Source organism: Rhinatrema bivittatum, chromosome 5 (genome assembly GCF_901001135.1).
Source record: "Rhinatrema bivittatum chromosome 5, aRhiBiv1.1, whole genome shotgun sequence".
NCBI classification, from domain to species: domain Eukaryota; kingdom Metazoa; phylum Chordata; class Amphibia; order Gymnophiona; family Rhinatrematidae; genus Rhinatrema; species Rhinatrema bivittatum.
Window position 1 is genome coordinate 107,131,295 of NC_042619.1, and position 24,917 is coordinate 107,156,211.

The 24,917-nt window shown below is 45.1% G+C and overlaps 1 protein-coding gene across 6 annotated transcripts in view; it reads right to left on the bottom strand.

Annotated features, from left to right (window-relative positions):
• Window positions 1-24,917, bottom strand: part of DCLK1 (doublecortin like kinase 1) — a 755,703-nt gene that overhangs the window by 22,433 nt on the left and 708,353 nt on the right. Inside the window, exon 17 of one of the 6 annotated variants that reach the window (XM_029602700.1) lies at window positions 6,210-6,283. The exons of the other annotated variants lie outside the window; for them this stretch is intronic. Coding sequence (XP_029458560.1) covers window positions 6,210-6,283 — 74 coding nt within the window. The remainder of the gene's footprint in view (window positions 1-6,209; window positions 6,284-24,917) is intronic. 6 annotated transcript variants of the gene reach the window in all.

Here is a 24,917-nt window from a genome sequence, read left to right on the forward strand (position 1 = left end):
TACCATCTTTTCAGCTATTTCAAGGACTCAGCTAACAAACAGGGTTATTTTCTAAAGACTTAACGCACGTGATATGGCCATATGGCCTCTATCGCATGCAAAAAGGCCCTTTTCGCGTGTGATAGCATGAAAAAATTGATTCGTGGTGGAGTTGGGGCGGCGATGGGGCGGACTCGGCGGTGTCTTCGCTGGCGGCAATAATGTTACTAATATTATCGTCGCCAGTAGCACGCCGAATAGCACCACCTTTCACGGTGGTGCTATTCGGTGTGAAAGCCGGCAGTGAAGACACCACGGTGGTGCAACGGCTGCGGGCTTTCACAAGCCCGCCCCCCGTTTTCGCTGGCTTCATCATTCAGCAATGAATGATGAATCCAGGCCAAAGAAGGCAATTTCAAAGTTATTTCTGTGAGTATCAATTTATATTATGGGGTACATTTTAAGACCCGCGCACTCGCGTCCATGTGCGCCGGATGTTAATATCTGCGCGCATGTGTAGGCGGGTGGGCTCCTGCGCGCTGGGGGAAGATTTTTTTTAATTGCAGACGGGAACACAATTTGCCTTTTTCCCAGTTCCCTCCCAGACCATCCAATAAAGGAGTGGACTGAGAGGGAACTTCCCTACACCCCAGCTGGCCTTCCTACCTTTTTCCCTCTCCTCTCCTCTCCGACCCCTAAACCCTCCCTAACTTTTTCAAATTTTTTTGTCTTTTTATTTATGTGCTCTAACGAGCAGATGTAAGTTCCGTGTGCCAGCCAGCTGCTGGCACGCACTTCCCAGGGACAGGGCCTAATGTCTGCTGTACCAGCCGGCCCCCGCCCCACCCCTCCCCACCAGACCATGCTCTCTGGCCTTCCCCTTTTCCCTCGGCCGGTATATCTGTGCATACCCGGGGTTTATGTGCATGACTGGGCCCATTGTAAAATGCGCACAGCACACGCAAGGCCCAGCCAAGTGCGTAAACCCCCAAATTTATGCACATAGCCCTTTTAAAATCCGGGCTTATACACATAGATTGGCTCTCTGAAAGTGCCTGCCCTGAAGATGACTCAAAGTATTCACATTTCACAGAGGCATTCCCGGGGGAAGCGGTTTGGGTGAGATCAGAAAACGATGTGGTAGATTATATTTTCAAGCCCACATGCCATTATGTTCATTGGCACTTTGTACAGGTGGTAAGTTTCAAGGTGAAAATATATGTGTGCCTTTTCCTTGAAAACTGGTGCAACATCTATTGGTGAAAAGTACCAGTGGACTCTGTCCCAATGTTGTCAGTTTGAAAATTGCCCCAGGATGCTTAGGGGCTTAATGATGTTAGAGGAGGTGGGGCTGTTGGAAGCCCTGGCTGAATAGGGTCCCCATGTAGGCTTTCACAGCATGCATACTTCTAGCTGAATGAAAATGAAGGTTTAGGTTGAGGGAGGGGAGAAGAAAACAATGCACGCACCTTTGCATTTCCGAGTATGTGTGTATTGGTTTAGCCATCCTTGGAAACAGCGGGCACATTGTGTGCATGTGCACGTTCTGGGCAGTTGTCAAAGGGAAGCTGCCCAGGTAGTTTCCTTTTGAAAAATAGCAATAGTAATCCAATTGGACTTTGCAACACCGTGGGCTACTAAAAACCTGTCCCCATAATGCAAGATATAGTACTTGTAATTCCTTGCCACAAGTGCATCATTTTAGAGTTGCTGTGTACCTTTGATCTGGATGATTGTCCTACAGGGACTTTAGTGTAATTTTAAAGTACTTTGCAGTCTAAAGCAGGAATGCCTCCAAATGACAGATGGAAAATAATTATTAGAATGTCTTTCCTAGTTTGTCCCACTAATTAGAATTAGAACCAAGAGCTAAGAGAAACAGATAAGTATGAGAGAAGAAATGAGGGAAGCTTGCTGGGCAGACTGGATGGGCCATTTGGTCTTCTTCTGCCGTCATTTCTATGTTTCTATGTTTCTAAGGTCTGGAGTTAACTTCTTTCCCAGTCCTTAGGATATCTTCCAAACTGTAACATCTTGCTCCTCATTATTGCTACAAATTGGAATAACTGGATAACTGCACCAAAACATCTTAAAACTGGACCCTATAAGATATTCTTAAGAGTATATTTTTTTTTTTTTTACTAATTCTGAAAAGCATGGGCTTTTTAGGCTGCCAGTAAACAAAATGGCTCCAGTGGCCCTTTGCCCTTACCATGTGACAGGGGCTATTGGTGCCATTGGCCAGCCTCTGTCACATGGTAGGAGCAATGGACGGCCAGTGCCATCTTAAAAAATGCCGTGGGCCATCCATTGCTCCTACCATGTGACAGAGGCTGGCCAATGGCACCAATAGCCCCTGTCACATGGTAAGGGCAAAGGGCCACCGGAGCCATTTTGTTTACTGGCAGCCGACAGTCCAAGAGGGGGAGATCACTCCCAGGACCCCCACTGGACCACCAGCAACTTTAGGCAAGTTTTGGGGGGGGGGGTTGGGAGGCTGGAGGATTGTAATGAATTAAATCTGAAGGGTTGGGGGGGTTTTGGGTTTGTTTTTTTTATGTGCCCTTTCTCCCCCCCCCCCCCCCCCGAAAACGATAAGAAAACCACACAAAGTTTTGTGGGTTTTCCTATCGTTTCGGGGAACCCCCCCCCCCGAACCGGGATGCAATAGGAAATATCGTCTATATTTCCTATTTTGTCGCAAACAAATGCACATCGCTAATATTTAGTGGAGACTGAAAGATGGAAGATTGGAAAGTTGGGCCCAGTGACACTGTTTTCTGTTTATTTTAAATATCTCAGGGTGTTGGAGGGGGGTCCTGGCTAGCTGGTGGGATGACACTTGTGGTGGTGGTGGCGAGCAGAATCGGGCCAGGAGGCCTGCAACTTTTTTTTTTTTAAGGACCGCTACTTAATTGGATATCTTTTGAAGATATCTGGATAAGTAGCAAGTTATCTGGCTATACAAGCGGGCCGATTCAGTAAAGTCCGTGGGAGAGCAGGCGAACACCCGCTCTCCCTGCGCGCGCACAGGCCACTCTCCTGTGCGCGCTATTCAGTATGCTAATTAGGCCCGGCGGTAAAACCAGGTAAAAGGAGGTACTAGCGCTAGCGCCTCCTTTTGGACCGGACGGCGGCTGTCAGCAGGTTTGACAGCCGACGCTCAATTTTGCCGGCATCGGTTCTCAAGCCCGCTGACAGCTACGGGCTCAGAAACTGGACGCCGGCAAAATTGAGCGTCCGGTTTTCGACCCAACAGCCACGGGCCGACTTCAAATTTATTTATTTATTTTTTTTACTTTTGGAAAGTTTCGGGACCTCCGACTTAATATCGCCATGTGCCCGAAGAAATTAGTGCCTACCTTTGAATAGCGCTAATTTCTGAAAGCAAAATGTGCGGCTTGGCTGCACATTTTGTTTTCTGAATCGCGCGGGAATACCTAATAGAGCCATCAACATGCATTTGCATGTTGTGGGCGCTATTAGGTTCGGGGGATTGGACGCGCATTTTCAGCCCCTTACTGAATAAGGGGTAAGGGAAAACACGAGTCCAATGGCTAGATAACTTTAGATCTGCTCTTAAGCAAGTCTAAAGTTATCTGGTAACTTAGCCAGTTTTAGTTTAAAATCAGCTAAATTAACCGGATGACTTAACTTCTCTCCGAAACATCCCCAGAATGCCTCTTTATCTGGCTACATTTTAGCCGGATAATTACTTCTCCGGCTAAAATCTAGCCAGATATGGAGCTGAATATCCAAAATCTTGCCATTTAGATGGATAACTTAAGTTATCTGTCTAAATACCTTTTGAATATGAACTTCAATGAAAAGCAAACACTGAACGTGCTTCATTCTAATTTGACACATTGTTTTCTCATATGATGTTCATTTAAAGAATGATAACCCCTGGCACATGTTCTAAATGGTAGAACAAGAAGCCCTTCTAGTCAGGATGCCACTCTCCCCCAAATGCCTGCATTGTCAGCAGTTTTAAAACTTGTGTGGGCCAGCTGTGATAATATCATGATGTACAGCTAAGCCTGTGAGTTTGCAACTGCTTGGGGTGCCAGCGTTTAGGAGAGAGCGGCATGCTATGAGGGAGCAGGTCTGAGGATGGCATGGAAATGACACAGCTCTTTCCCTTACTCCCCCCCCCCCCCCCCCCCCCCAGTGTGGCTGGTTCTCAGCTATGATGTTGCCTGTTTTTGGGCACTCGGCCTTAAGAGATTGCAGACCCATGATGTAACGTTAACTAGAATGAATGAAAGTAGCAGCGTTCGGCCCTTTCATGGCTGCTTTTGATACTGGCTCATTTCTCTACGGAGAGAAAAATGGTACTGTTTCCTTTGAATGAAAAAAAAAATACAAAGTATACAAGTTCAACCATCTTTGAGCTAGCGTTGGTAATCAATTCAGTGAGGCCGGGCAGAAGACAGATTTGTGGCAGGCAATAATTAGAAGTCTTCTAAAATGAGCACTTAGCTTTTAGTATCACTTCCCAATATAGCCTTGCTCCTAAATGCACTGTTTATGTTTAGCACATCACTGACTATAAACATGGTAACTGCCCCCAGTTGGAAAACAAAGCAGTTTATTTTTGAATAAAAGAGATCATCACCCATCTGCTCTGGCCCATTATTCAAGGATGTGTCATTCTGCATGCTGAAGGAACCACCACTAGCCTGCTCTCCCTTTGTTTTTCTTTTATTGGTTTGTTACGTTTGCTGAATCTGGGGTAATTTTTGATTGTGATGTGGCATTTCTTCAAAATACAAGGTGAACTGTTATTCTCACATCCCAACGTCATAGACTTTTGGTCCTAGGGCTAAAGAATTGTGCTTACAAGCATAAATTAGTTGAAATAATATTTTTCTCAAAATTGGCATTGGAAATAAGGAATAATGCCTGGCACCGATCATTTCCAGGGAATGTGGCCTTGAGAGTTTATGATGCCAAAATATTCTGAACTCTGTAAAAATACCAGATATTGATCCCATATGTTATTACCATTTTAATATAGCAGGCATTGTTATATATATGCCAAGAGGAATTCTAATGCAGTATAGACTATTTCATAACCAAAAAAGGCTTTATGCCTTTGATGTCTATTTTAACTTACTAAACTTTTAACTTTCTATATTGTAGCTATCTACATCTGTACTATATATATTTCTGTATCAGTGCATATCAGTAAATCTGTACATGCATGCATATAAGTGCTGATTTCACAGTTCAAATTCTGACACATGCTCATCAGGGATTCTCTTCCATCTGTTAAACTCTCAAGGCCATATTTTGCTGACAACAAACAGGGAATTAACCAGCAAACGATCTGCTGATGCAAGATTCACCTCCATGGTATGTGGGATGATGCCATTTCAGCACCAGCCGTCACAGCAGAATTTCACTGCTTACTTTAGGACATTGGCTGGATGCTTCCCATTTGATTCAGCAGGTCATTTGTAAAAACCAGCCACCCTCCTCACCCTGCCCCCTCCCCCCCACTCCAGGTTAAAGGTCCTTTGCAGCTGCATTTGTGTATGATCACTTAACACACTGTTAGCAAAAACACAGCAAATATGTGAGAGAGGGGAAAAAAGATTCATGCAATATTATAACATCTACTGCAATCAGGGAATTTGAAGGAAAGATAAAATACAAGGAAAAATCACAATTTGGATAACACAAACTTACCAAACATACAATGCATTATTTTGTTTCACTGTGAATGGAAAAGCTTCTAATGCTACTTCACATAAATGCATTGTTTAGTCTAAGGTAAGGACTGTGTTCAGTGGGTTTAAAATGACAGTATATCTATATATCCCCATTTGTCACACAGAAAGAAACAGTGTGCTGAGATCCTGTTGCTCATCCATCTGTGTAAAGACAACAGAATACAGATGCTGCAGCCAGCACCACCTGAAAAAAAAACAAGGCAGCAGCATCTGAATACCTTATACATTGATATACTGTCCTTTTAACTGCAAGGAAAAGTGATACTGAGCATGTGCGATGGAGAGAAAGCTGGTGATGTCAGTGCGGATAATGGGTGAGGAAAGGGAATGACGGGGTGTGGCGTTTCAATCAAGATTAAAATGAAACTGATAAAGCAGCATATGAACTGGATAACAAATCAAAAGCATGTTTATCCACTGAAGGAACTGGTTAATGGAGACTGCCAGCACGTTGCCATGGAAACACTGACTTGGCGCTGCACCATCTCATACCTTATCCAATACATTCCTGGTTGCTGGTAGTAGTCCAAAGACCCTGATCTCTTGATGGAAAACCCGTGGTCCAGCTGAGCAGAGAGAAATGGGGCATCTCAGTGGCTCGACATTTGTGCTAAAGAATTAAGTCTCCATTCCAAGCTGTTCTCATACAAAATATATTCTGGCTGTTCTCAATTGCACAAGCTACTTAAATCTCACATTCCTAAATCTGCACATTGAAAACATAACACAAATAAAAGAAAAACAAATCTCTGTTGCTTTCTTCTAGTTGTCTGGAACAAAATATATTTAAAATAAGCTGAAATAGAATTTGGGATGCAGGTTTGTAATGCACGATTTCTACATCTGGAAATATCTTAATACCTTCAAAAATATATTTGTCATTTTGAAATGCATCATTAAAGTGGTTGGTTCCAGTACTAGTCTTTACATTTTCAGGAAAAAAAAAAAAACATACTGTAAACAACCAGGGGTTAGCTCATTAAGAATCATCTTTTTATGCAGTATTTGAAGCCAGAGCAATGCTTTATTGGCTGTATTTTCATCTAAAATAGTTGAATAAGAACAGTGATGTTTCATTATTTACTAAATAGGCCAGTGTCTCATAAACTGCCAGAAAATACCCTCTCTATTTCTCGTCTCAGAGATACCACTATGTATTCTGTGTCTGTATGTGTATTTTTATGTGTATATAGTGTGTGTACATAAATGAAACATGTTTGTGAGTACATCTTTATCTGTATAAAGTGACATGCTAAATAAAGAAGTAGTACTACTTGCAAGTCAGATACATTATAATCACCTTACACAAGGTTTACATTTGACTGGTGTGTCAAAGCATGTAATGTGAAAAGATGAAAAGAGTCAAGTTTTTAGACCCCCATCAATCAAAGCAATTCAGGGTTCGTTTCTAATAAGTTCAGTCATTTTACCTTCCAAATCAGAGCTATACCAAGATTTTTTTATCATTTTAGTTTCGACCAGTTTTTAAAGGTCAATAAAATTTGAAAGCTGACAGGGAAAAATATGTATTGAAATATCTGACTGAAATCACGACAGAGGAGGCAATGTGTTCAGGCCCAGCGACAGAGAGAAAACAGCTGCTGCTACTACCGCGCCAGCCTCCGCTGGCTAATGAGCAGTGCTGAGGGTGCACTTTGGAGAAGGCACCCCGATAGCCCTTGGGTCAGACAGGGTTCAGCAAACAATCCTGGCATGCTGTCTAGGGAGGGGGAATAACGAGGGGGGGGGGGATTAAAGGGATGGAACATTTTATGGAAATCAAACCAAGAACATATTTCTTTAAATTTCCTATTTTTACTAAACGTATGTTTTCTCGCTAGCAACAATAATGAAGCACAGTAGAGAAAGGAAGGAAGGAGGTTACTTCATCCCTTATACCCTGAACTAACATGGTGTGGTAGATGAGAGCTGCCAGAGCGCAGTCATAGGACAAAAATATTTGAGCCAGGTAAAAAAAAAAATTCTGCAGTTTAGTACTGGATGTAGGTTTTCTAATTCTTTCCATTAACGTAAAAATAAAATCTACTTCATGTTCAATGAGCTGTGCTGATACAGTATGAGCAATAAGTTTTCTATTTAAAATCACCAAAGCTGTTCTGTTGTAATGGTCCTTTGTCTCAGTGCAAGCGCTACCAGCATCATCACCATTTACTGTATCTAATAAAGCAGTGCAAACACATTTCCCCGACTGAGAATTATTATTCAAATGTATTTCTTGCTACCAAGGTGAAAGCTAACACCTTTGGGGGGGTGTTATTGTATTATTTGTGTTGGTTTGCTGGCGAATTTGTGTGGTTCACTAGTGCCATCTACTGGTACTCAGGAGCAATGCTCAATTTCAATTAGGGCACAAACATATTTTGCCTTATTCAATAAAGATTGTTTCCAAAGGCACAGAATGGAGAAAAGTCCTTTTTGAATAAGGCCCTTAGAATTAGTTTTTCAGGCTGTATTTATGGATCCGGGGCCTTTTTTTTTGTTTTACCTAGGGCTGTATAGAGTTGATCCACTTTAATCTGGCTTCCACCCTCTATATTCCACAAAAACAGCTCTTGTTGGCGTCTCCAATGACCTCTTCATAGCCAGGACCAGGGGCCTTTACTCCATCCTCATCTTCCATGACCTTTCTGCTGCTTTAGATGCTTTGCCCTCACTTGCATTTCAGGACCTTGTTTTATCTTGGGTCTGCTCTGAACTCTCCCCTAGCAATTTTAGATCCCTCTCTACCGCTGCTCCATTATCAATCACTGTCTGTCCTGTGTCCTTTTCTCTCTCGTCTGTACTCACTCCCTTAGTGCCCTTTGGCTTTCAGTACTCCCAGTTGACTCCCAGATCTACCTCTCTGCATCAGAAATGTTACCAAGAATCGTGGCCCAAATCAATTGGATGTCCCACCGCCAGCTTAAACGTGACACAGTCAAAACAAAACTTCTTTTTTTTTTTAACTCCCAAATTCTTTTCCTTCTCTTTCTATTTCGGTGGATAACACTGACATCTTCGCAGTCCTCTCAGCCCGCAACACTGATATCACCTTTGAAGCCTCTCTCATCTTCTCTGCAAACATATGAAACACTGCTAAATCAGGTTACTTGCTTCCCTATGTGACCACCTCTTTTAGTGGTAACTATGAAGACGAGGAGCATGTTCAATGCTAGATCCTAGTCCTTGCAAAGAAAGTTCCACTAAACCACGGGTGTGGATTCTCTGAAGGGGCGGAGAAGGATAAACCGCCAGGGTGCAAGGCATACTGTCTCTTTTTCTGTGGGTTTCTACTCAAGCTCTTTGTCTCTGAACTATTGAGGATCATAAAATAGTCTGGTCACACAAGCAGGATGTTGCAAAATAAACAGTTTACCGTTCAACTCGCTCAAGGGTAATAAATTGAAACCAGGTACATTTTCTTCTTGTTACATCCATAATCACAGCAGTAAATAAGATTCAAATTGAACTGTATCTGTGGTCCCTTAGGTTTTAATCAGGCATCCCTTTTCCTCCTGCATGGAATACAAGGCTGCCCAGGATGAAATGCAAGGGGCTCTCCTTGCCCTCGTGGATCTTCCCTTTCAAATTCCCGTGATCCACAATTAGACACTGCAATCCCCAGACTTCTCCTTTCCTTTTCCTTTGTGGCAGAAACTCCAGAGGGGAGCCTCAGGCTTTTTCTTCAGATCATATTCTTTCAATATTCATGCCAAAAGGGGGAAAACTCCTTTTTCTTCCCCATTCCTGTCTCCCAGGCAGGAACAGTAGACAAGAAACTTCCTCCCAGACTAAAATCACAACACTTTCACAAATATCCTAAAAGATACAAAACCCTGAGATTCCACTTCTTGACCGCTGTGTGTGGGTCAGAAACGATATTCTCACTTCCCACCCTGTGGAGCACAGGGGTCCAGAGAAGTCGCCTGGTTTTGAATAACAACCACCGAGCTTTTGTATATAGGGAACAATAATGTGGAAAGGTTGTCTTCCTTGATTATTCAAACCTGTTCTTGAGGGACATGCTGTTTCAGTTATTCCCGAGGTGAAGGATCTTGGGGTTGCTTTAGACTCATGTCAGCTAGTAACACAGCCTGCTCATTTAACGAGAGAGGCAATGGGGAGTGGAAGAGTAGCTTAATGGTTAGAGCAGCAGACTGCAAACCTGGGACGCCAGAATTCAAATCCCTCTGACCTTGGGCAAATCACTTCACCCTCCATTACCTCAGGTATGAACTGAGGGCCTGATATACTAAAGCTTTTCTCTCATTCTGTCTATGGGAAAAATGCTTAATAAAATGACCCTAGGGATAGGGAAATACCTACATATAATCTGCTTTGAAGTATCACAAAAGATGGAATATGCATGAAAAATTATAATTATTATTCCTCAAACATAGTGTTTCCCAACCCTTTCAGGCCCATGGCACTTCCACAATAACAAAAATAATGTGTTATGTGGGTAGTTTAATATACAACTTTGAAATGTATGTATCACAATATTCTGTTGTTTCACTATATAAAATCGTTAATAAAGAAATTACAGAAAAAAAAAAAATAATGTGTGGCATACCATCCTCCACAGGGCAGGCAATGAGGACATGGAGAGGACTCATATGGCCCAACACTGTCTCTGCCAAAGTTTAAAACAAAGAGAGAGAGGGGACAGAGACACTCATGAATAGGGATGTGAATCGTTTTTTGACGATTTAAAACAATCATCAGATATATTTTAAATCGTCAAAAATCGTTAGAGCCGCGATACAATAGCAATTCCCCCGATTTATCGTCAAAAAATCGTAAATCGGGGGAGGGGAGGGCGGGAAAACCGGCACACCAAACCAACCCTAAAACCCACCCCGACCCTTTAAAACAAATCCCCCACCCTCCCGAACCCCCCCAAAATGTTTTAAATTACCTTGGGTCCAGTGGGGGGGTCCCAGCGCGATCTCCCGCTCTCGGGCCACGGCTGCGTTAATAGAAATGGCGCCGGTGGCCCTTTGCCCTTACCATATGACAGGGCAAAGGTAGCGCCGGTGCCATTTTGGTTCCTGTCACCCGACGTCACGAGTGCAGGAGATCGCTCCCGGACCCCCGCTGGACCCCCAGGGACTTTTGGCCAGCTTGGGGGGGCCTCCTGACCCCCACAAGACTTGCCAAAAGTCCAGCGGGGGTCCGGGAGCGACCTCCTGCACTCACGCCGTATTGCCAATATTCAAAATGGCACCGGTGCTACCTTTGCAAAGGTAGCGCCGGCGCCATTTTGAATATTGGCAATACGGCGATCTCCCGCTCTCGGGATCTCCCGCTCTCGGGATCTCCCGCTCTCGGGCCACGGCTGCGTTAATAGAAATGGTGCCGGTGGCCCTTTGCCCTTACCATATGACAGGGCAAAGGGCCACCGGCGCCATTTCTATTAACGCAGCCGTGACCCGAGAACGGGAGATCGCGGGAGATTGCGCCGGGACCCCCCCACTGGGGGTAAATTACCCCAGGTAATTTAAAACTGGGGGTAAATTACCCCAGGTAATTTTAAACATTTTGTGGGGGTTCGGGAGGGTGGGGGATTTGTTTTAAAGGGTCGGGGTGGGTTTTAGGGTTGTTTTAGTGTGCCGGTTTTCCCGCCCTCCCTCTTCCCCTCCCCCCCCACTGGACCCCAGGTAATTTAAGGCATTTTGGGGGGGTTCGGGAGGGTGGGGGATTTGTTTTAAAGGGTCGGGGTGGGTTTTAGGGTTGTTTTAGTGTGCCGGTTTTCCCGCCCTCCCCCGATTTACGATTTTTTATGATTTTTAAAAAAAAAACCATGACGATCAGATTTCCCTCCCCTCCAGCCAAAATCGATCGTTAAGACGATCGATCACACGATTCACATCCCTACTCATGAACCCGTCACAATGGACCAGTTCCCTCTACAAGTGCAGGAGAAAGATGTTGGTGTGGTGCAGGCAGCTGGTTCCATAAGATACCCTGGCTGCCACATGTGTCTGCCAGAGCTGCTCCCAACACTCAGTGAGTCACATCCAGTGCTCAGTGCATGCTCTTCCCAACTCACTCAGCGATAAGACAGAGGCAGGAAGAACTCAAAGGGGGAGGCTCAGGAGGGGGAAAAGGAGGAGGATACTGTATGCACTGTGTATACTGTACAAAGAGGGGCCCAGATATCCATGCGAAGCATGCTGCTCATTAATCACCACACAGAGGCATGCATGATTGCACATGCTCTCAGAAAGGAGCGCCAATACATTTAAGAGCCCTTGTGGGTTTTTCTTGTTGCTGTGAGGTGCTGAGAGTAGAGTCCAGGTGCTGGTCTGGATCTGAGCATCAGGCAGTGGTGGCTTTCCATGGCACACCTGATCAGGTCTGAAGGCACACTGGTTGGGAAACACTGGTCTAACCTACACTGCAGGGTCCTAACACTAGGTAAGAATCACTGGTGGAGATCATAATGTGGTCTGTACCTTTATATCACCAAATTTTGTCCTTCCTTTCTGAACACACTACCAAAATTCATATCCACTCTTTCATCACCTCCCACTTTGATTATTGCAACCTGCTCTTCACAAGTTTCCCACTGAGCCATTTATTCCCAGTACAGTCTATTCAAAATTCAGCTGAACGACTTATCTTCCACTGATGTCATTATGACTTGGTAACCTCTTTTCTCAGGTCATCACATTGGCTCCCCATCTGCTTCCACACACAATTCAGGCTTCATGAACTCACCAACAAGGGCATCCATTCTGCAGCTCCACACCACCTCTGCTCTTTTATGTCCCCTACACCCCTCCTCATGAACTCTCTTCATAGTGCAAGCTTCTTTTATTGGTGCCCTTTTTCTCCACTGTACTTTCCATCTTGTTGCACTGAATGAGTGTAACAGCCTTCTTGAGTCGATCATGCTCCCTCTCCTGCAAAAAAGCCCACCTTTTTGAGGCTGCTTTTAAACCTTAAACCCTAACACTCCTTGATCGTAGTTTTGTTGATTTTAACCATATTTTCTAAAATAAATACATTTCCTGAAGCCTTTCATTTTGTCTGTGTATCCGATTAGACTGTAAGCTCCATGGAGCAGGGGCTGCCTGTTTGTGCATCTCTATAGCGCTGCATATGTCTAGGAGCACTATAGAAATTATACCACAGTAGTAATAGCAGTAGTAATCTGAGATTTTTTTGCTTCAATGGCTGCAGAGATTGTGGCACAGGAACAAACAGATGGTTAATAATGTTTATACAAGTTATGAAACATGTGATCAGAAGTGTCACTGTAAACAGGGTTTCCTCCTTCAGTCGGGGCAAAATGAATGAAAATTAGACTGCATCTGTCCTTCACTCAAAGCAAGGAAGATCCATGGACAAAATGACACTTTGAGTCCTGATTTGTACCGCTACAGTGTACTTTAATAACTTATATTTTCTCAGCTTTTCTTCTTACTGGGGCAGTATCAGTTTTGCTTCCTAGCTGGCAGGAAAATTGGATTGACAGAAGCAAGTTCCCACTGCTGTATATCACCGTCGGCAGACCACTGGTGATCAGAATCGTTTTTTTCTTTTTATGCTACAGTCCCTGTGAGTTTCAAGCAGGGATTTATGTGTTTAGCTAAGCCAGAGACCTTGTGTAACCCTAGCATGATGTTCTCATTAGTTTCCCCTCCTCCCTTTCTATTCTAACACTGCCAGCCAGCCCAGAAAATGACTATCCCTCAAGTAAAGCAGCAGCGTTTCAACAGAAAAGCTGAAATCATGCCATACTAATATTAAATGCTTGAATATTTTAAATACTTCATCATAATTTCATTACTGACATTTTTATTTTCTTGGATTCTTAAAAAAAAATTGTTGCATTTCAGGGTGTTGCTCTCGCCTCCTGAACACCAACTTAGGAACTTTGAAGGACACTAAGGAATTGGGATTTTTGCTGAATGTGCAGAATAGATGGGTCTGTCATAAATTTCTCTGTTTCTACCATTTGAACATTTTCTTTCTGTTTCTGTCCCCAAAATACCAAACGTACTATAGCAGTGAAAATAAGGAGTATGTCGCCAAGTGACCACATCCCCTGGCACTAAGTCAAACCAAGAGCCAATTTATTTTTTGAGTAATTATTCTTCTTCTTTCTTTTTTTTGTGAAAGGTCTTATAATAAATTCCTGTGTGAAAAAGAATAAAACATGTCATTGCCTAAGTAAAACCTGTTTAGATATTCCTCATGGAAAGGCTGTCATTATAAAAATGTGAAAAGAACCCCTTCTCTTGCAAAGCAGTTGTACTAATTGCAGTGGTACTGACAATCTCTAGATATATTCCTTGATTTTTAGAACATAAGGAGAAAGAAAAAAAAATTGGAGATTGTGTTGACTGCGGATAGTCCAACTTTTCTGGGAGACTTCCAAATCATCTTGCTTTCCCTGCCATCTCCTGGATCCCATGCTAGGCTTCCTGGGGTCCCAGTTCATCTACAGCAGGCATGCCTATCTTTATCTTTTGGTAGTGGACCCTTGGTTCAAGGCAAGGTTGTCACTACCTGCAGGGAAGAGTCCTGCAGGTCCTCACTGTCAACAGGCGGACATGGCTGGAGCAGAAACCCAATGGGACCTTCACCAATACTAGCCCTCGTTCCCTGCAGGTTGATCCCTTGGGTGCCGGGGCTGCCTGGACTTAGGTGCGGGTCTCTGGATGATGAAGAATCCGATGCAGGCTGGAGATCCACTGAGAACCATTGGTACATGCTAAGGTTAGACAGACCGCAGGCGGAGTCAAGAGGTACCAGAGTTCGGGGCAGGCGATAAGCAGCAAGAACGAAGACAGGCCAGAGGTTGGGACAGGCAGAAGATGGGCAAAGTCCAGAGGAGACCCCAGGTCAGCCAGTCATCAATCCAAAAAGAGGACGAAGTATCTGAAGTCAATGAGTCAAGAGTCTAACAAGACAAGAGTGTCTAGACAGGTCCGGGTTTAAATACCTGTGCCCTGCTGACATCATCAGGGGGTGTCACAGGAGTTTGTTTACCATGGGCCTTTTAAAACAGCCTGTGATGTGTGCCTAAGACCACCCCCACGTGTGCCTAAGACCACCCCCACTCAGAGCGGTGTCTCTCACATGGCTGGGTCCGCACAGTGGCCTGCCATTCCTTCACCGCAGTGTTGGGAGAGGTAAGGGCAGCCGGCTGCGAGGTGAGCATGCGGCCGGCGAAACGCAACAGTACCACCTCCTCTAGGGTCTCCCTTCGGAGATTTGGATCTTCTGGGGTGATCTGTGTGGAAGGTCCTTAACAGCCTCTTATCCAAGATGTTCGAAGCAGGTACCCTTGTGTACTCTTTAGGGCCATAGCCCTCCCAGGAAATTAGGTACTCCCACTTGCGATTCCTTCAGTGTATGCCCAGCGCCTCCCTGATCTGGTAAACTTGGTTTTCTTTGGAGGATAGGTCTGGTGGGCCAGGAGAGTACTAAGAGTTTGAAACACATTGTGAATTTTCAGAAAAGCGGGTAATCGCAACTGGTAAGAGACAGGGCCAACCTGACGCGTAATGGGGTAAGGTCCAATGTAACGTGGTGTGAGCCTCATGGAAGGTACCTGGAGCCAGATGTAGAGGGTACTTAGACAGACCTATCCCCCAGTTTAAACTGAAGAGCTGGTCGCTGATGAAGGTCTGCTGTCTTTTTAGCTCATTGGGCCGCCTTCCAAACCATGTCCTCAGTTTGAAGCCAGAGAGTGTGTAATTTCTTAGCCGTCAGCTGGGCTGCAGGTGATGAGACAGAGAGCGGAACTGGAAGAGGGGAAGCTGGCTGTCTCCTGTATACTATCAAGATTGGGGAGGACCCTGTGTCAGCATTAATGTGGGAGCTATGAGAGAACTTGGCCCAAGGAAGTAGTGTAGCCCAGTTATCTTGCCGTGCGTTGATAAATGCATTAAAAAATGACTTCAAGGTATGGTTGTTATGCCCCACCTGGCCATTCGCCTGTGGGTGATAGGCGGTGGTGAAGTTAAGCATAATCCTGAATTTCTGGCAGAGCAAGCACCAAAACTTGGCTGTGAACTAGACGCCTCAGTTGGAGACTATGTGGTGCAGGAGACCGTGCAGACGAAAGAAGTGAGAAGTGAAGAGTCGTGACAATTCAAGTGCAGATGGAAGACCTGGAAGTGCCACAAAGTGAGCCATCTTAGAAAATCAGTCAATCATGACCCATATAGTACAGCAGTCATTAGAAAGAGGAAGGTCCACCACAAAGGGGCGGATTTTCAGAGCCCTGCTCGCGTAAATCCGCCCAAAACCGGGCGGATTTACGCGAGCAGGGCCCTGCGCGCCGGGAAGCCTATTTTACATAGGCCTCCCGGCGCGCGCAGAGCCCCGGGACTCGCGTAAGTCCCGGGGTTTTCGGAGTGGGCGTGTCGGGAGGCGTGTCGGGGGGCGGGGCCGGAGCGCGCGGCGTTGCGGGGGCGTGTCGGCAGCGTTTTGGGGGCGGGTACGGGGGCGTGGCTACGGCCCGGGGGCGTGGCCGCGCCCTCCGTACCCGCCCCCAGGTCGCGGCCCGGCGCACAGGAGGCCTGCTGGCGCGCGGGGATTTACGCCTCCCTCCGGGAGGCGTAAATCCCCCGACAAAGGTAGGATGGGGGTTTAGACAGGGCCGGGCGGGTGGGTTAGGTAGGGGAAGGGAGGGGAAGGTGAGGGGAGGGCAAAGGAAAGTTCCCTTCTAGGCCGCTCCAATTTCGGAGCGGCCTAGGAGGGAACGGGGGTAGGCTGCGCGGCTCGGCGCGCGCAGGCTATACGAAATCGATAGCCTTGCGCGCGCCGATCCAGGATTTTAGCCGATACGCGCGACTACGCGCGTATCTACTAAAATCCAGCGTACTTTTGTTTGCGCCTGGAGCGCAAACAAAAGTAGGCTGTTCGCGCTCGTCTGAAAATCTACCCCAAAGTGTCCAGGGTTGCTTGAGGGCCGGCAACGGCTGTAGCAGCCCCCAAGGTCATCCTACCACAGGTTTTTGTTGAGCGCAGGTAGGACATGAGTCCATATAGGCCTTAACATCACCATTCATCTGGGGCCACCCGTAATACTGTTGAAGTAGTGCCAGGGTTTGGGCCCGCCCAGGATGTCCTGCAATACGAGAATTATGGGACCATTCTAGAATCTTCTGACGGAGTCGACTTGGAATGACCGTCTTTCCTGGAGGAATGGTCGAGGAGGTTGTCAGGATGATTTGAGTTGTGTCGATGATATGCCCGGTGGATCGGGGGTGTCCTCTACCTCGAAGGACCAGGATAGAGCATCCACACAGACATTCTTGTCTGCCAGCCGTATTTCAGTTCGAGATCAAATCACGCAAAAAACAGGGACCACCAGGTTTGGTGAGCGTTCAAGCGTTAGGCCTTGTGTAGGTGTTCCAAGCTCTTATGATCAGTGTATATTGTAATTTAGTGTTATGCACCCCCTACCAGTGTCACCACTCCTCAAGTGCCAATTTTATGGCTAAGAGCTCCTTATCCCCAATACCGTAATTTCACTCGGCTGATGAAAATTTTCATGAAAAAAATGAGCAGGGTTGGAGGGCCCCCAAGTATGCATGTTGACGTAACATGGCTCCCACGCCCAGGGAGGAGGCGTTGACCTCTAAGAAAAATGGATGTGTGGGATCCAGGTGATGGAGACAGGGTTTCCGAAGAAAGACCTGTTTTAGCACATGGAAGGCCTTGACTGCTTTGGGTGACCAGTTCTTGGTATTGGCTCCGTTCTTGGTGAGTGCCGTGAGGGGGGGCAGTAATCCAAGAGTAATTAGCAATAATATGTTGATAGAAATTGGCAAATCCCAGGAACCTTTGTAAGGCTCAGAGGCTGAATGGTTGCGCCCAGTCTTGAATACAACATACCTTCTCCGGGTCCATACAAAAACCCCTGCTAGAAATTATATACCCCAAGAAGGGTAGGTTCTCTTTCTCAAAGGAGCATTTTTAGAGCTTGGCATACAGCTTGTGAGCCCATAGACTCTGTAGGACCTGGCAAATGTCCTGCCGATGGGCTTGAACATCCCGTGAGAAGACGAGGATGTCTTTGAGGAATACTCCTACAGAAACATATAGCAGGTCCCGGAAGATCTCGTTCATCATGTTTTGGAACACGGTGGGGGCATTGCACAGCCTGAAGAGCATTACCAGATATTCATAATGACTGTCCCGCATGTTGAAAGCTGTCTTCCATTCATCTGCTGCTGTGATGCGAATGAGGTTATATGCTCCACGTAAGTCCAACTTGGTAAACACTCTGGCACCCTGAAGCTGGTCAAGAAGTTCTGGGATGTGGGTAAGGGGTACTGATCCTTTGTCGTTATCGCATTGTGCCCATGATAATCAATGCAGGGGTGTAGCGTTCTGTCTTTTTTAGACACAAAAAAGAACCCCGCTCCTGCTGGCGAAGTGGAGGGTCTGATGAATCCCTTGTCAAGGCTTTTTGAATGTATTGAGAAATGGAAGGAACAAGGGGTATACCCTGCCCCGTGGTGGAATAGCCCCTGGCAGGAGATTAATGGCACAGTCGTAAGGACGATGTTCCGGTAACACCTCCGCCTTGCTCTTAGAGAACACATCAGCAAAGTCCGCATACTGTGGAGGTGGACCTATTTAAGTCATGGCCACAGGAACCCTGCTGGGGGTCTAACTTGAGGAAGGCATGAGCCATGACAGTGGGGGTCCCAATGGGTAAGTTGCAGTGTCTCCCAGTCAAATCATGGTGAGTGATGCTGCAACCAGGATAGCCCTAAAACTATCACCACTTTGTCGATGATGAAAAATGTTATCTGTTCCACGTGCAGTAAACCAGTGTGGAGGCTCAGTGGGGCCATCGTTGTGGTAATCCGATCGGTAAGTGGCTCTTCATAGATGGAGGAGATAATAAGAAGTGTCTCCCAAGGGACCATCGGTAGCTTCAGATGGTCTGCCAGTGTCAGAGTGGCAAATTTGTGGATCCTTATGGAGATTGTTACCGAAAAGGTGGTGTTGGGAAGCCGCATTAGTACAGCCTAGGATCATCTCCCCACTGGCTCCTAGGCTTGTTCGTTTCCTGACCTAAGGGGGCAATGGTCCCGAAGGTGCCCCCTCCCGGCACAATGGTAGCATAGGCCCAGCCTCTGGCGGCAGAGCCTCTCTTCCATGGTGGGTCGGTCTTTCTCAATTGCATGGGTTCTGGAGCCAAGGTGGCCATGGCTGGTGAAACAAGGGGACGGAAAAATGCCTGGGCCAACGGTACTTGTCTCAGGGGACCCCATAGCTCCTGAGCCCACTGCTGAAGACAGCGATCAGTCCTTCTGGTGAGGTCAATCAGGGCATCAAGGGTCTCGGGAAGTTCCCTTGCCACAAGTTCTTTTATCCATGAGGACAATCCTTCAAGACAAATACTGCGAAGGCTGTCCTCCTGCCAATTCAGCTCTGTGGCCATGGTAAGAAATTCAATGGGATAATCAGTCAATGGCCGCAAGCCCTGCCGAAGGTGCAGCAGATCAGAACCACAGGTGGCCACCCAGCCGGGGTCATCAAACACTTTCTTAAAAACCTAGCTGAACCACTGTACATATTGGAGCAGCACATTTCCACATTCCCAAAGAGGAGTGGCCCAGTCCATGGCTTTGCTGTCCAATAAGGAGATGATGAATGTGGTTTTAATGGCACTAGTTGGGAACTGCATGGGTTGAAGCGAGAAGTGCATCAAGCATTGGTTCACAAATCCTCGGCAGCATTTGGGGTCCTCCGCCTACCAAGGTGGTACCAGGAGGTGCGTTATGGAAGTGGCTGCTGCGGGAGCTGGAACAACCTGTGTCGGAGAGCTAGTCATGGTGATGAGGGCATTCAGACGGGCACTAAGGCGATCCATGGTGCCTATTACTACCTCTAAACATTGCTGTTGCTGCTAAATTTTCTGGGCTAGGCTGGGTATAGCCTGAAGGCCGGAGAGATCCGCCAGGTCCATGGTCTCAGCAAACTGTTACTGTAATGGATCCTTGGATCAAGGCAAGATGACACTATCTGCAGGGAGGAGGCCTGCAGGTCCTTACTGTTGACAGGCAGACCTGGCTGGAGCAGAGACCCAAAGGGACCTTCACCAGTACCAGCTCTCGTTCCCTGCAGGTTGAGCCCTTGGGTGCAGGTCTCTGGATGATGAAGAATCCAATGGAGGCTGGAGATTCACTGAGAGCTGATGGTGGAAGCTAAGGTCAGACAGACTGCAGGAAGAGGCAAGAGGTACCAGAGTACAGGGCAGGCAGAAAACAGCAAGAACAAAGACAGGCCAGAGGTCAGGACAGGCAGAAGATGGACAAAGTCCAGAGGAGATCCCAGGTCAGCCAGACATTAATCTAAGAAGACAAAGTATCCGAAGTCAATGAGTCAGGAGTCCAACAAGACAGGAGTCCAACGAGTCCAGGAGTCAGGACCTGTTGCTGAGGCGTCTGAGTCTGGGCAGGTCCGGGTTTAAATACATGCGCCCTGCTGATGTCATTGGGGGCATCGCGGGAGTTTTCACGATGTGGGCCCTTTAAAATAGCCCGCGATATGTGCTTGTCTAGGGCCGCACCCCGCAATTCATGGGCGCTGTTGAGCTTACTCAAGATGGCAGCATAATTTTGTCACTGTCTCTCACTGCACAGTGTTTTCAGCTCTGATTGTTCACCAGATTTCGATTGTGGTCTGTTCTTAGACATACTTTGTTTTCCTCAATGGCGGCTTTCAAGGGCACCAAGTCTGGTGGCTTTCATCTGGCACTAAATGCTCCAAAACTGATCCCCCTATGCCGGAGAACATCAGGCCATCATGGGAAAAATGTGATGTATCAGACTCTGTGCTAGCTGAGATATAGAGCTTGCATGAACAAATGGAAGCTCGTTTTTCGGCCACTCAGGAAATCAAGGCTGATGTCAAGAAACTGGTAGATCAATTCACTTCACTTAAAACAGAAGTGCATCAGTGCAAGGACTGCCTTGAGGCTTTGGAGAGGATCCCTGAGCAAGTGTGTCATCAGGCCTCCACCATTATTGACCTGCAGACTGCTATCGAAGACCTTTCCAACTGCAACCAGAGAAATAATATCTGCATCCTGGGCATCTTGGATGGGTCAGAAGGCCCTGATATGCTTTCTTTCCTGGAATCTCGGATTCCGCAGACTCTCCATATTCACTTTGATAAGACTTTTGAGATAGCAAGGGAACATAGAGTTCAGTTCAGGTCTCTGACGAATGCAAGGTACCCCAGACCCATTGTCACTAAAATCCTGCACTACCCCCAGTCTCTTGCTATATTGATAGCAGCAAAGGCTAAAGCTCCACTGCTACAAGAAGGAAAAAAGATTCTCTTTGGCCCGGACTAAGCGAAGTCTATGGCCCAGCGTCGTACTTGGTTTCTGGCACTTCACCCGCAATTGAGAGACATTGAAGCTCAATTTGGGTGCTCTATCCAGCTTGAATGTGCATCACCTATAATAATCGCATTTCTTTCTACAATGACTCCTGTTTACTTGCGACCTTCATCACAGCAAAAGAGAATAATGCCATGACTTGATCGGCAGATTTCATTTTTGAGGATCCTTTCTCTTACTGCCTGCTAGACACTGAATACCTAATCTGGATTTTTTTATGGTCCCTGGGGCCAAAGACTAAGCTGTAGTTTAATACCTTTTTCATTTGGTTCTGCAAATTGTGCAGTGAGAATGGAACAAACTGTGCTGCTCTCTGTTTACTCATAGAACCCTTTTTGTTCTCTTTATCATAATCCCGAGGTCCTTGTACTTATTGACCTGTTTATGGGCGTGTGTAATCTGTCTCTCTTTTGAAGGAAGTTTTGATATTCTATTCTTGTATCCACTGATGCAGTTTTCTTTTTGCTATTGTATGGACCACTGTATGAAATCGTAGTACTGGCCTGGTTTTGGCCTCTGTTGGAAACAGGATGCTGGGCTTGATGGACCCTTGGTCTGACCCAGCATGGCAATTTCTTATGTTCTTATGTACTGTAATTGATTCATTGTAAGGTGTTTTAATTTGTCTTTGTGCACATATCACTGTTATGGCTTTTACTACTGCTTTTCTAAAAGATCTTAGTCTAAATGTCAATGGCCTTAATCACCCAATTAAAAGGGGAAAGGTACTTAATTACATTCAGAAACCTAAAGCAGATATATTTATGGTACAGGAAACACATCTATCTGGGAATGAAGCTTTGAAACTAAAAACAGAATGGACAGAGGATGCTGTTATTCTGCATCCCTCAAGAAGAAAAATGGGGTGGTTATACTATTCAAAAAATCCCTGGATGTACCTCTCCTGTCCCAAGAAGTAAATACAGTGGGAGTTAAAGCTGAAGTCCTCATAAATCAAGTCCGTCTTTTGTTGTTGAACATTTATGCCCCAAATGTTAATAATCCAGATTTCTTCAAATAGCTAGTGTTCAATTTGTTGAAGAATGGCTCCGCTCCTATCATAATGGGGGACGACTTTAACCAACCACTAGATCACACTCTGGATAGGCAGTCCATTGTTAGACCAACCAGGTCCAAAACTCTGAATGTTTTCAAGGACATTCAGGTGGAACTGGGCTTCACTGACCCCTGGCAAATCTTTCATCCTATGGTGAAAGAATTTACTTTTTTTTCCTCTCCACATTACTCCCCCATAGATTATTTTTTAATTTCCAAATCTTTGTTGCCTGAGGTCGTTGGTGCTGACATTCTACCTATACTAATCTCAGATCATGCTGTCATCACCTAATCTCTTTCAAAACTACCCCCACAACATAGATCTCCTGTCTGGTGTTTTAATTCTGCTTTGCTGGAAGATCCATCTTTTCATGCCCAGTTGCATAATTCTGTTATAGAATACTTTAACAATGACATGGATTCTCTCCTACAGCTATAATCTGGGATGCGTTCAAAACAACAATCAGGGGGGTGATTATTAGCCATACTGCTCATTGCAACAAAGCTCGGAAAATAGAGCTAACGCGATTAGAAACTGAGATTGCGAAATTAGAAGCAGAGCATAGAGATACAGGATTCTCAGATTGTCTCTCATCTCAATAGATTGAAGTACCAATACAATTTGCTACTCAGCCAATAGGTGGGCCATCAAATTTTTACAAAAAAAGCTAAATATTTCTTTGAAAATAATAAATCCGGTAGATGTTTTACATAATATTTGGTTGCAAAGAGAAACAGAACTAAAATTCATGCTATCCAAATAAACTATAATAAGGTGCTTACTCGCGATGAAGATTTTGTGGAACAATTCAAACAATATTATACTTCTCTTTACTCTTCTGAGGTTGCTAGTGCTAATCACCAGCAGGAGCTTTTTCTCTCCCAGTTCTGTCATCCAACTTTGAGTATGGATGATAAATCTTTTTTAGATTCGCCATTACACCTTAGAGATAGAGGGGGCGATGGATTCTCTTCCTCCTTGTAAGTCGCCTGGAACTAATGGCTTGACTGTGGAGTTTTATAGAGCTTTTTAAGACTTTATTATCTCCTAAATTGCTAGCGTTATACCTATTTTTTTTCTTCAGGGAAGGCGGAGGGGTAGTTTTTCTGAAGCCAACATAGTATTACTGGAAAATCCCAATAGAGATCTGCTTTTGGTCCAAAATTACAGGCCAATTTCCCTCTTAAATGTAGATTGTAAAATCTATTCCAAAATCCTGGCTACAAGATTGAACTCATTCCTTGGTGAACTGATTCATACAGTCCAAATGGGATTTTTGAAAGGAAGATATATTTTTGACAATGTCCGTCTTTTTCACAATGTTATCCACATAGCTCATACCCTACCTACTCCTATTCTTGCAATGTCGATTGATGCTGAAAAAGTCTTCGATCATGTGGAATGGGCGTACATGTTTAAAGTTTTGGACTGATTTTGTTTTGGAATGGATTTTATCCATTACATTATGATCCTAACCAACAGTCCCACATCACGGTTAATAGGAAATAACACTCTCTCCGAGAGTTTAAGATTGCGTAGGAGCACCCATCAGAGATGCCCACTTTCTCTTTTTTTGTTCATTCTGTCTCTAGAACCTCTCCTTCTTGCTTTACGACAGAACTCAGATATTCAGGGTGTTACTTGTGGTCAGTATTTGTGTATGGTAATTGCATATGCCGATGATATTCTTTTGTTTTTATCTTCTCTGGACACCTCTCTCCCTTTGCTTTTACAGTTGTTTTCAGATTTCTCTATCTTTTCAAATTATAAGGTAAACTGCGATAAAACGGAATTAATGCTGCTAAATATCTATTGCTTACCCCCAGCCACTACTGGCTTGGAATGCAAGTGGTCACCTAATGATTTTAAATATTTAGGTTTGTGTTTTTCCCCCAGACTGATCATATGATGGAAGACATTAAGGCTCGTCTGTCCCAATTAGTCGATAATACCATTGGTAGATGTCACCCCTCCACCTTTCTTGGTGGGATAGGTTAGAATCTATTAAAATGGTTCTTGCTCCACAAATTAATTATGTACTTAGTATGGCACCGGAATTCCTTACATAAAGTTTCTACAGTTCCCTGGATAAGAGATTATCATCCTGTTTATGGGCAGGCAAATCTCTCCAAATTGCATTGTGGAAATTGAAATTGACTAAAGAATCTGGGGGAATAGGCTTTCCTGATTTTCATTCTTATCATAAGGCCTTTTTGACTCATTTTGGTATTAAATGTTTGGTACTGGAAGAAGAGCTCTCCATTTTGAATGGGAATTATGTGCCCCCTTCCCACTGCAACTGCTCCCAGGTATGAAACTTCCATTTCAATTCCGAGGTATTCCCATGATTGCTACTGCTCATAAAGCGTTGTGGCCTCTTGATTAATTAGTAAAAGGAAATTGGAATATGAGTCATTACCGATCTCTTTGGTTCAACCCTAATCTCCAAATTGCTAATTCAATGAATAACTGGCCCATTTGGCAGAAGAGTGGGATTTGGATGACTGGCCACCTCTTAGATGAGGAAAGGCTAGTGTCATTTTCTACCTTAGTTAGAAAGTTTAATTTACCCTCACTCAATTTTTTCATTTGCTCCAACTACCACACTGTTTGCATCATAGCACTATCCCTATAGAAACTTGATTAAAATCCCTGATTTCATTACATTGAGTTTACAATTTAGTTTAGTTGGACACAAAGCCTCTTATGTATACAAATAATTGAGAGTTCTTTCTTTCTCTAGATGCGTGGG